The 13149-nt window shown below is 43.8% G+C and overlaps 1 protein-coding gene across 6 annotated transcripts in view; it reads left to right on the forward strand.

Moving 5' to 3' along the window:
* The window catches only part of PPP4R1 (protein phosphatase 4 regulatory subunit 1), a 100386-nt gene that overhangs the window by 47839 nt on the left and 39398 nt on the right, over positions 1–13149 (forward strand). For all 6 annotated transcript variants that reach the window (XM_034762605.1, XM_034762607.1, XM_034762611.1 and 3 more), the window contains one exon: positions 8661–8803. In XM_034762605.1, the coding sequence (XP_034618496.1) occupies positions 8661–8803 (143 nt within the window). The remainder of the gene's footprint in view (positions 1–8660; positions 8804–13149) is intronic.

The raw sequence follows: 13149 nt of genomic DNA on the forward strand, positions 1-13149 counted from the left end.
AACTGACACAGTTCATGTAAACTATATAAATATATATGCAAATTAGATTCTGCCCTCGGGCTCTTGACAAGTCACCATTGTGATTCTCAGTGCTGGAAATTTTATGCATCTTAATGTGAAGCTCAATACACAGGTGGCGGTTGTGCAGAGAAAGGTACTTTCAAGAGGTGTCGTCTTTCTCCCCACACTGTGTAGCCAGCCTTCTAATACATAACACATATAAACCAGTATTGTTTGATATGTGTTTCATCAGAAGATGGGATCTAATTAAGAACAGAAACTTTCATGCAAAGCAATAAATGTATCCTGTGCAAAAAACACATAGAGGTGTAAGGGTTTTCAAATGAGTTTCTTCAACACATTCGCCAGAGATAAAGAAAATCACCAGTTGTGGCAACATTAACATCGACAAGAACTTCAGTTCTCAGACATTATTACCACCCAAACCTCATGATAACCAAATACTCAGGCTTCATCTACCTACATGGGAGAAATAGTTATTGTGGAATAAGCTCATGTGGACACTATTCCAGAATAAAGTTATTGTTTTTCCGCAGTAACATCCACATGGGGAGTTATTCTAGAATAGCTATGCCAGTCAGTTTCCCCTTGTAGACAAACCCTAAGACTCCTCAGCTCCACAACTCCCTTTCAGTGCAACATATCAACAACCACAGTGCACACACATCCAGTGCCTCATAACCACAATGCAATCGGAACCTAAACCTCAGCTAGGTTAAGATATGTTTCCTGTTGGCATATGTGTAATGTTAAAGTCTGTGTGAACAAGTATCAGGTCACTGGGCTTGTGCATTGATTTACATGTTGATACCCAACTCCATTATAAAAGTTGTCAGGGAACACTGGTGCTTTTTGGCTGCTCAGTGGGGGGGCGGGATCAGTTGAGGCTTTTGGCACATGAGGAGATGTGAAAGTCACTTCTGGATTTTGAGATAAGTACTTTAGATTAATGTTTATGTTTAAAATGATCAATGGCGAAATAGTTAATTCAGATTTAAAAATGAGAATTACAGTGTTCTGTGCAATGTAGTGTGATTCCCAGGATATTGCAGTGTCAACATTCCCAACTCATTGAGATGATTGGGGCAATTCACACTTTGCAGAGTACAGTAGAACCTCAGAGTTACGAACACCTCTGGAATTGAGGTTGTTCATAACTCTGCAATGTTTGTATCGCTGAACAAAACGTTATGGCTGTTCTTTCAAAAGTTTACAGTTGAACATTGACTTAATACAATTTTGAAACTTTAGTATGCAGAAGAAAAATGCTGCTTTCCCTTTATTTTTTTTAGTATTTACATTTAACTCAGTATTGTACTGTATTTGCCTTTTTTTTTTTTTTGGTCTCTGCTACCTGATTACATACTTGCAGTTCCAAATGAGGTGGTTGACTGGTCTGTTCGTAACTCTGAGGTTCTACTGTAATTGTAGCAGGCAGTTACTAGGGTGGACAAAACTGTATCAGTTTACACTTGAATCATCTTTTCAAGTTCACATCCAGGAGAATTAGAAACCACTTAAAAACAAAAAAAACTTAAATTCTGGAGTACAGTTCCATGACTAAACAGCTGCAGAACACATGAGAGCTTGGTGGAGCTAAATTGAATTTTGATAAATGAGAAAAATGAATACAAAAGACTTAAGTGTAAAGCTTGAAAAGTACCCAGTCTATGAGATATTAGGAAAAAGTATATGTTTGAGAAGTTACAAACTTGTCTGTGGTAATTTGCTATAAGAGGACATAAAGATATACTTTCAGGTGACAAAATTAAAAAAGGGAGCATTTTAAAATGTTTCCCCGACAAAGGTAGAAAATGATTTTTCCAAACAAATGTTATGAAAAATGTAATCATCTTCTGAAGACGTATTGTGTTGTTTGGAGTCTAAATGCAATCATTAAAGTTTGAAGTAGACATTTTAAATCCTGATTTGAAGTAAAAATCTCAACCCAACTTTATTATTTATTTGTATTTAGAGACCTGGGCCCGTTGAACTAAGCCCTGTGCAAACGTAAAACACAGATATGGTTCTTGTCCTGAAGACCTTACAGTCTAATTGAGTAATAACCTTAACCAATGCCTCCATAATCTGTAATTTGTGATGACGACTAAACCATTTGTTTTTGTTTGGTTACAGTTTGTATTTTATAGAATTAATAATAGCAATTGCAGTTTACTCTGATATAAAGAAATCTATCTTTAGGCTGCCATAGGACAAAGTTAAGTAGGAAGAAGAGGTGGAGAAGTGAAAGTGGAGAGAATGAGGGAGGGTTGGATATTTTTCTCTTTTCATCTTTGGCATTATTTTTGTTAGTACATTTTTAGGAAATATAATGCAAAAGGCTGTACTAATGTAAGATTGAGATTGTGGATCTAGGTCCCTTTTCAACAAGGCACTTAAACATGTGCCTAAGTGCTTTGCAGAATTGAGACCTTAAACACGAGCGTCAGGGAACTTGGAAGTTTAAGGTTCTCGCACAGCAATAGTATTGCATATATGATGTATATTGAATTATTAACTATGCTGTTAAATGTATACACTTAATTACATGAAAAACTACATTAAAAGAGCATTATTAAGGTTGTAAAGTCAAGCTCTCTGAAATTAGGAAATGCCAGAATTAAGGCTGCCCGAGCAACCTTATTTTGTCCCCCTTGTGGATGGACATCTTGATACAGTGTTTAATTACATGATCACATACTATAGTTTCTACAGAATCCTTGTCTCATTCAGAGCACGGAATAAAGTGGTGCTAACTTAATTAGAAGATTTTCAATGATTTGCTTTATCAGTGTGTGGCTATTAAAACTGTGCTCTGAATACAGAATTTTTAGTTTCATCATGCGTTTATCTATGGCTTTTATAGCTATAATCTCAGAGTGCTTCACAGATATTAATGAACTTATTTTCACAATATCCTGGTGAGGTTAGGGCATGGTATCAAGTCCCATTTTACAGATGGGGTGCTGAGGCATGAAGAGATTAAGTATCCAAACATTTTTGGTGACCAATAGGACCATATTTTTCAGAATAATTAGCATTATTTAGCACTTTATATATTGAAAATGTAGTTCCCATTGACTTCAGTTGCAGCTGTGAGTGCTCAGCAATTCTGCAGATCTTGTGCTGGGCCCCCACAAAATGAAGAACACTCAGTGGCAAGCTGTGAATATTTTTGGTTTAAGTGACTTGCATAACATCACATAGAAATTCTGTAGCAGAGGCAAGATAGAATCCAGTTTCCCAAGATGTCATTCAACTGTCTTAACCATGAGATCATACTTTCTCTGCCTGAGATCTATTGTATTCACTACACGCTTCCCATCTTCTGCAACAAACGAGGCATGGATCCAATAGACAAGTCTTCTATACTAGACAACTCTGATTCTTCTCCAGAGTAGAATCTTCCTGCGCACTGAATGAGGCTGTGGTCCTATGAGAGAAAAAAAAAAAAAAAAATTCCACCTCCACCCCCCCTTCCCCCGAACTGTTTCCTGTTCCAGTTCTTCCAACTCCTAGTCAGTTTTTCCTCCCCACCTCCTGAGTCCCAGTTTCAGCAAACTCCTTGTCCCAATTTAGCCCTTTCCCTTTCTAATATTCTGGCTTTTGTCCTGCATTTGAATCAGCGTCTTCCATGCTGCATGGGTGCCAGTAGGGTAGCCGTTGAGAGCACAGGAAGGACAGGCTCCCTGCTCTCAGTTCCCGTGTGACGACTCCCCCGTAGTCCAGGGCAGGAGCATGGTCAATTGCTCTGTGGGGATTGTGCAAGCAAGGTCTGATCAGCAGTAGGCTGGAACATGTTCAGTCACAGTCTGGTCAGTGCTAGGAGCTATGAGAGGTACAGAGAATGCTTGGTGAACGTGTAATCTTTCATTTTTAGCAGCTAAAAATCTCATGTCTGTACTGAGCATGTGCAAACTGAGATTTCTCAAAGGCTCATAATTTAGCATGGATTTTCATAGGGATGGCAAAAGGCACACCACTGATACAAAGACCCCTCCCCTGCCAAATGTGAAGTCCCTGCCCCAAAGCATGGGGAAGCAAGAACTTTTCAAAGAAGAGGGGCCAGAATTTTTAACATAGTTACTAACAATGTATTTTCCCCAAACTTGGAAACAGTTGAACAGTTTTGGCTAAAATTTTCCAAAAATATTCACCCTGAGGCAGACACCCGAAGTGTATAATTTCATCTCAGAGAGTTTGGCAAAGTTTTATAAGCAACTGAAAAACAGGGTTGTCTTATTGAGAAGTATCAGCACCAGCTACTATTGATGTTGCCTATCAGCTGTGACTATAATGCTACTCTATAAACTTTACAATTTACATATACGGAATTTTTTTAATTATAAATGTTAAGTTATTTAAACATTTTTGTTGTGTTTAATATAATGTGTTGAAATGAATAGTGTCTTTGGCTGCTCAGTTTCTCTTCCTCCTTCTTAATGGCTGCTTGGCTCACTGACATTGTTTGTACTGCCAAAAATGTGCACTCAATCAGTAAACTGGAGTCTAAGCTTTTTTTTTTAATCTGGTAATGTTCACTACGTCTATTCTGATGAAAGTTCAGATTTAATACATTGAAAGGATTTTTAGGGTCTTATTTTTAGACATTTGTTTGATTGTATAGTTTTTCGATTTGTACTTGTACGTGTGTCCAGAGAATCTTCTTTTTAAAGACATTTTATGTTTCTCTTATACAAGTGCTTAGTAATGTCTTTTGAAGAGAAACAGCCCAAAACTGTTCATTTGCACTTGTCTGTCTTCACTGTAAATAGTCAAAACAGCCACTAACTTGATTATTTTGGGACTTTCTTAGTGGCTTACAAAAAACGAACTCTTAGAAAATGCTTTTGTGCATTCTTCCTAGCTTCTAAATAAATTTAAAATGTGTAGTATGAAGAAATGGAACTGCTAGGCAGAAATTTTATTATTTTACCACTCAGAACCATTGCTTCTAATCTAGAAACTATGCAGCATTGACAACAAGGAGTCTGGTGGCACCTTAAAGACTAATAGAGTTATTTGGGCATAAGCTTTCATGGGTAAAAACCTCACTTCTTCAGATGCATCTGAAGAAGTGAGGTTTTTACCCACAAAAGCTTATGCCCAATTAAATCTGTTAGTCTTTAAGGTGCCACCAGACTCCTTGTTGTTTTTGTAGATACAGACTAACACGGCTGCCTCCTGCAGCATTAGATTTGCTCTATCTACCACTGGATATAGTAGTGCAAATAGCAAAATTTGTCTTGCTCACTCAGGTTTAATTGCAGCATGCAGTTAGTCCGTACTAAGAATAAATAATATTCTCCCTCTTAGAATAAGGACTTATTTTTACAACCACTCTGTTTTGATGATTGCTATATGTTCTGTAATAAGATTTACAGTGAATGTGTTCAACAAAATGAGGAAAGTTAGTGCCATATAGACTTCACCTGAAAAGTTCATGTGTGAATTTCCAATAAGGAACAAATGGTAGAATATACACCTATGAAAGAATATTACACAAAGACTTCTAATCCTCAAAATCACTGTAATTTGAAGGTATTGTCTTTTCATTATGTATGGTTGTAACAAATCTATTCTCTAACAGCAGCTACAGGTGTTGAAAAATTCTGGAGAGGCAGATTTATCCAGTGGTTAGGTCTGAAATAGGTTGTTTTCTGGGCAAATGGAGTATCGGGATTCAGTAATGTCCCACTGTCTATTAAAATTGAGGATGTACAAAATACCCAATTTGAATTTGATCCATATATCTTCAGAGATATGTGAATCCAGTATATGAAGATATTCAAATTAACTCAAATAGTGTCCCACTTCCTCCACAAAAAATGAATTAATATTCATGAAATTATTAAATATTATGAAAATATACAATAAATGAAAAATAGAATGAATAACTATTAAATACAAACAGAATTTTAGAAAAAATGTTAGTAATTGTTGCCAAAATTAAAATTCCAAAAGGAGCTGCTGTGATCGTTTGATCACTACTAGATGCTCTGTTGAGCAGGGTCTCATCTGAGATATGTTCAATTCACAGCCAGTCAGGTTTTCCTTTCTCTCCCAAATAACTTGAGTGACAAGTGGCAAGTGTGTCGCCATATGAGTTTTGTCCACTTCCCCCAAAACAAGATGCCATGTGCTGCTCCTGCCCTCTGCCTTGGAGCTGCTCCCTGAGCCTCCTACTTGCTGTGTAGGGGTTGGAAAAAGGGGGTCTAATGTCAGGGTGTCCCCATCCTCCCTGTTCCTACACCCTGCTTACACCTTCTCCATATAGAGCAGGGTGGGGACACGGATGAGAGAGCTTGGGGCAGCAGCTGCTGTCTCAACTTCCTGATCCACTTAAAAAGACAATGTACTTAAGGGTGGGTCAGCTTACTTAAAGAGGCAGTGTGCTTCTCTTCCCCCCCCTTCCCCCCACAAGGTGTGTCTGTCTCTGTCTGCTATGCTGTCTCCCCTCCCCTCCATTCGTGCTTCCTTGTAGAGGGCAGGAGCAGCACACAGCAGTGGGGGGAGGGACAGCTGGACTGCCGGCAATTGATAGCCTGCTGGGTGGCTGCCACACATGGAACTTAGGGGAGCAGGGAGCTGAGCGGGGAGCTGCTGGTCCACTCTGGTTCCAAGTCCCCACCAGCTAGCTTCAACGGGCAGCTCTTTCTGCAAGCAGTGGACAAAGCAGGCAGCTGCCAAACAACCTTATAAGGGAGCATTGCGCAACTTTAAATGAGCATGTTCTTTAATTGATCAGCAACAAAACAACGTTAACTGGGATGACTTTAAGTGAGGAGTTACTGTATATCAGAGTGTCACATTACCAAAGAAGTGAGAAGCTAGGTATCAAGAAATCAGGATCCCTTCAAGTTTTTGCATGTTATGGCTTATTCTGCTGTGCTTTGGCATCTATTTTATTTTGCTAACAGTACATGATGTGATTAGAATTGTTGTTAGCTGGCATGCAATTTTGAGCCATTGTGTACCTGAGAATCATAACTGCTATCTGATGACTTGAGGAAGTTCTTATTAGGCATCCATTGGAGTGAAAATGTGGAATTTTACATTCCTAGTTTTAAATGTCTCTTTGCATATTTACTTCTATGGTCTGTGTGCGTATTCTGAATGATGGAAATGCTGCTTATCTATTTTTCTCACTGTTCTATTTCTTCTTTGAGTAAACAGGAAAATATAAGCTCTAAAGGGGTGAGTGTGCAGGTGGGATTTATTTGGAAACTCTGCTAATGCAATTTCAGTTTTTTTCAAGAATTATATATACTCGTTCATAAGCCGATTTTTTTTAGTAAAAAAGGGAAGCACCAGAGAAGGGGGTCGGCTTATGAACGGGTATAGAAAGGGAGAGGTGGGACACAGCCCCTCCTCCCAACAGGGGGAGCCAGGAGAGGCAGCACAGCCTGCAGAGACAGAAGGGAAGAGGTGGGGCCAGAGTCTCTTCACTTCTGGCTGTGCTGCTCTTCCCCCAGCCTCCAAAGCAGCTGCAGCTCTGGGGCTGGCCGGTTGCAGCCGTGCTGCTCAGCCCTGCCCCCCAGAGCAGGCTGTGGCTGTGGCCACTCGGCCCAGCCCACTGGAACATGCTGCGGCAGCGCCGCCTGGTCTGGCCCACCGGAGCAGGCTGTGGCTGCGCTGCCCAGCCTGCCGGAGCAGCTCCAGCCAGGTCAGAGACATCCTCCCCCTGGCCCTCCCCAGATAAGGTGGGAAGGGGATGGGATGGGGAGAGTGTGGGTGTCCCGGGCTATGGGTGGGGTCATGTAGGGAGTGGTCACAGGGGTTACTCCCCTGATTCCCAGCTTCTCCCCCCAGAAAAATTTCCCCGCCAATTGCTGTCCCGGCCTGTCAGGGTAAGCAGCTGGCGCACCAGGACACTTTGTTTACTTTGGTTTACCTCCATGCCTGCGGAAGCTTGAGGTAAATAAACCATCTCGGCCCGCCAGCAACTTATCCTGATGGCCCGGGAGCCAAAGTTTGCTGACCCCTGAATTATAGGGTCAGCTTATGAACGGGTTATAAAAAAATTCCCATTTTTACTTATCCATCTGGGGTGGGGGGTCGGCTTATAAATGAACCGGCTTATGATTGAGAATATATGGTAGGTATTTGCCCCAGTTATACTGTATCTTGTCACTCTTTCCCCACTCATCAACAGTATGTTCCCTTAGGATCCTGTCAGTTGGCTTCTCTCACTCAGATATGGAATCCTCTGGTCTGGATTTTATTGTTTGGTTAACTGCACCCACAAAGGCTGTAGAAGCTGCTGAAATTTTGTTTGGTGCCCAAACTATTCTCCCTATTTTGAGTCCTGAAACTGCATTATGGCCTGATCTGTCTGTTTCTATGCCATAGCAAACAGCTTCTTCTGCACTTAGAGGGTGGCCTTGGGGGGCTTCCGTCTTCTCTTTCTCTTGCCACCTTGCAGTAAAAAACTGGGCCCAGATTGTCAGCAGGTTCTGTGATGCAACCAATATCTGCACCCTGGGTTGTAAAAGGTTGGTGGTTACCTTATCAAACTGTTTTTAGCATAAATACATTAGGATGTGATTTACCTGGACAGCATTTTAAAAAGAGTTTAATATTATTGCAGATACAATGCCTTTTTTATTTTATTTTATATTATTTTGACATTCTTACAGAGCCAACTGTGCGAGCAGAACTGATGGAACAGGTGCCTCATATCGCTGTGTTTTGTCAAGAAAACAGGCCTTCAATACCATATGCTTTTTCCAAATACTTATTGCCTATTGTGGTGAGATACCTTGCAGACCAGAATAACCAGGTAAGAGTCCTTTATAAACACAGTGTTATGTTCTAAAATTGAATGGATAATACACTTTCTCAAATAGGATAATGCAAACATTTTATACCAAGCAAATAAGGTTTAGAGCACCAAGAAATAAATCTAAGTCTGAATTTCTGTGAAAAATTAGTTTGATATTTTTTATAATAGGATCTGAGCTGGTCTTAGGCATCTGTGGTTTCCCTTACGTAATGCTAAAGCACCACTACCAAAACAACACTATCCTTTTATAGGCTTACATATTATACATTCCTTGTAAGGAAGAAAGAAATAAAACAAATTTTTAATTTTCATAGAATTTAAGGCCAGAAGGGATCATAATGATCATCTTTAATTTCCCATATGACAGGCTGTAGAACCTCACCCAGTTATTTGTGTCTTATGCCCATAGCTTTTGTTTGAGTTTTAGCATAAGTTTTGGAAAGGTATCTAGTCTAGATGTAAAGACTTCAAAGGATGACGCATCCACCATGTTTTTAAGTAAGTTCTTCCAGTGGTTAATTACCCTCACTGTTAAAAATTTGGGCCTTTTTTCTAGTCTGAATTTGTCCAGCTTCATCTTCCCATCATTGAACTTCATTATGCCCCTTTCTGTTAGATTAAAGAGCTGAATCTCTTTTCTATGTAGGCACTTGCACATTGTGATCAAACCAGCTCTTCATCTTCTTTCAAGAAGGTCAGTCTAGTTTCTTATAGTCTGTCACTGTACGGCATGTTATCCAGACCTCAAATCATTCTTGTAGATCTTTTTTGAACCCTTTCCAATTTTTCAACATATTTGATGTGTAAATACTAAAACTAGACACAGTATTCTGGTTATAGTCTCACTAATGCCATATACAGAGGTAATATCACATCCCTATTACTTGAGAAAGCACTCGAAGATGAATATCATGTCCATTCCAATAGGTGTGTGCGCATGCGACATGCGCAATCGTCTGAAGGTTTTTCCCCTAGCAGTACCCGTCGGGTCGTCTGTGGAGCCCCCTGGATTGGCCCCCTCATGGTGGTGTATATAGGACACTGCCTACCCGCCACCTCAGTTCCTTCTTACCACCAGTGATGGTCGTTGGAGCTTCCTTCAGTCTCTTGCTTCGTAAGTGCCTACCTAGTGGTTACTGTCTAGTTAGTTGTAAATAGTTCTTGAAAGTTGTAGTTAGCCTCTTGCGGGAGGTTTTCCCCCACCTCCCTAGCTCCCCTGACCGGTGTATGCCTCCATCTGAGGGATTTAAGTCCTGCGAACGCTGCGGGAAACCTATGCCCAAGGGCAATCCGCATGCGTCGTGCCTTAAATGCCAGGGTGAGAGCCATCAAACAGATAAGTGCTCCATTTGCAGAAGCTTTAGACCTAGGACAAAGAGGGAGCAGAACTATCACCTCAAGCTCCTTTTAATGGAGGTGGCTCTTCGCCCTCAGCTGGCACCAGAAGCAGCACTGGCAACATCGATGCGGGATTCCTCGGCATCGAAAAAAGACTACTCCAGGGAGCATAGACACTGCTCCCTGGCTCACAAAGCGGGTTTGAGCACGCGGCACCTCTCTGTCCCCGGTGCCGCATAAGAAGAAAAAGGCAGACAGGGGTCGGTCCCCTGTCAGGAAACCGCACAGGGATCCCAGCGGGGTGTGTCCTTTGTCACAGCCTGGCCCTCAGACCATCGATTCTAGCCCTGACAAGGGTTCCATCAATTCAGGTGCTTGTGGACTCCTCCGACTCGGGAGGAATTGGAGGATGAGATTGATCTCCCGTCCATGCCAGATACTTTTGAGGCCATGTGGGACCTTATTGCCATGACGGCACAGTCCTTGGCCCTGCAGGCGCGAGCACTGGCACTGGTCCAGGCGGTGGAGCAAGGCCTGGCACCAGCGACGGCGCAGTTTGCGGCACTGACGGAGCAAGCCAAAGATGCTATGGCGCTGCTCCCCGGCATCGCGGTAACGTTCCCTGCACCATTGGGCTTTGCCTCTCCATCGTCTGGCACAGGCTATTTGTCGGACTCCGTTAACGGGTCATCGATCTCCCGACGTAGTTGGTACAGGTCTCGGTCCCGGCACTGTAGATCATGGGATGTGCTGGCACCCGTGGTATCCTGGCCGCCACAGTGGCAGGGGCTGGTACAGTGGCCCTTTTGGACTCCTTGGGCCTACCATCAGGCTCCTGGGCTGCGTCCGTGGTGTCTGTGCCCCGTACTCCTCCTTCAGCCACATCGGTGCCATGCCATACTCCCACAGCACCTGAAGATCCCCCACGTGACAAGGACCCTGAGTCTTTGCAAGTGGGTGCAACTCTCAGGCCAGCACCCCATGTGATACCAGCGCCACAGTCCACCCGAAATAGGACATACGTACCCAAGCCAGCCTCCAGCCTTCTCTTGCCCCTTATAAAGACCATACAAAACACCACAAAGGTGCTATGGCAGACCCCGGCCTCTATGCCTCCCATGGCCAAAGGAGTGGAAAGGAGGTATTTTATGCCACAGAAGGGGTACGAAAACCTTTTTACCCACCCTCAGTCTGGAACATTAGTGGTGGATGCAGCGAACCACAAAGAGCGGCAAGGTCATCAGTTTCCTGTACCAAAGTCATGGGATGCTAAGAAGCTGGACCTTTTTAGCTGTAAAGTCGACTTGACCGGGGTGCTCCAGCTTCGTGTTGCTAATCAGCAAGCAGTGCTCAGCCACTACGCCTTCAATTCCTGGAGAGCGTTAGCTAAGTTCCAGCAATTGCTCCTGTCAGACTCACGCATGGAGTTCATGGCGCTTCTTGCCGAGGGCAAGGTGGCATCAAGGACCTCCTTCCAGGCCGCCCTAGATTCAGATGAGACTGTGGCTTGGACCATGGCCACAGCAATCACCATGAGACAGAGCTCCTGGTTACAGATTTCGGGCATACCCCCAGAGATCCAGAACACCATTCAGGACCCGCCCTTTGACCGTGCGGGCTTGTTTGCCGAGAACACAGACTCCCACTTGCACAGTCTGAAAGACTCGAGGGCAACATTGAAGTCGCTGGAGATCCACACCCCAGCCCCCCCTCTCGCTTCTACTCCAGACCCCCGAGGTAGGACTCAGTCAAGAGAAGAGGCAGGAATAATAGGAGGCGCCAGTCGCAGGCACCAAGGCCAGGGCTTGTCCAAACAGCCCTTGGGGCTGAAACCTAACTTTTGAAGTTGTGCCCGAGGATGGAGCACCAGGATTCAATCCAGATCCTTACCCTCCCTTTGTGAACCAGCTAGCCCTCTTCTACCGTGCTTGGTCCCAGAGCACAACAGATCCCTGGGTTCTGAACATGGTAGGGGTGGGATATTCTATCCTGTTCTTTTCCTTCCCGCCTTTCCACCCACCTTCCCTGTCCCTCATCAGGGACCCATCTCATGAGTAACTCCTTCTCCAGGAGGTGCAATCGCTCCTCGCTCTGGGGGCGATAGAGGAAGTTCCTCAGGAGTTCAGGGGCAAGGGATTTTACTCCCAATATTTCGTTATCTCCAAGGCGAAAGGTGGATTGCGACTTATTCTGGATCTGCGAGACCTCACTGCATTCATCAAGAAACCCAGGTTTCACATGGTCTCCCTAGCTTCTATCATTCCTTCCCTGGATCCAGGGGACTGGTACGCCACCCTCGACATGCAAGATGCTTACTTCCATATTTCCATTATCCCGGCCCACAGACAGTTTCTTCGCTTTGTGGCCAGCAGCCAGCACTACAGTTCACGGTGCTCACGTTTGGGTTCTCGACGGCCCTAGGGTGTTCATGAAGTGCATGGCAGTCGTGGCAGCCTTCCTCTGCAAACATCAGGTACAAATATTCCCGTACCTGGACGAGTGGCTCATCAAGGCCAAGTCGCAAGCACAAGTGAAGGTGCATGTGGCCCTGGCCTGCACCACCTTCCTCAGGCTGGGCCTCATACTAAACGTGCCCAAATCCACGCTGGTCCCTACACAGAGAATAGAGTTCATAGGGGTTCTCTTGGACTCTGCGCAAGCCAGGGCATACCTGCCCGAGCCGCACTTCCAAGCTCTCAGGGACATCATCGAGAACCTCCGCCAGTTCCACACAACAATGGCCAGAAACTGTATGAAGCTGCCGGGGCATATGGCGATGTGCACATACGTGATCCAGCACACCAGACTACATCTCAGATCCCTCCAGGTGTGGTTGGCCCAAGTGTACAGACCCAAGCGAGATCCACCGGACAGGATCGTTACCCTTCCCTCTCCCATTCTCGAATCTCTATGCTGGTGGTTACGGCCGCAAGTGGTCTGTGTGGGAGTTCCCTTTGCCAAACCGCAACCCACCATGTTGCTTGTCACTGACTCCTCGGCGCTGG

Source organism: Trachemys scripta, chromosome 2, assembly GCF_013100865.1.
Source record: "Trachemys scripta elegans isolate TJP31775 chromosome 2, CAS_Tse_1.0, whole genome shotgun sequence".
In the NCBI taxonomy this organism is placed as follows: Eukaryota; Metazoa; Chordata; order Testudines; family Emydidae; genus Trachemys; species Trachemys scripta.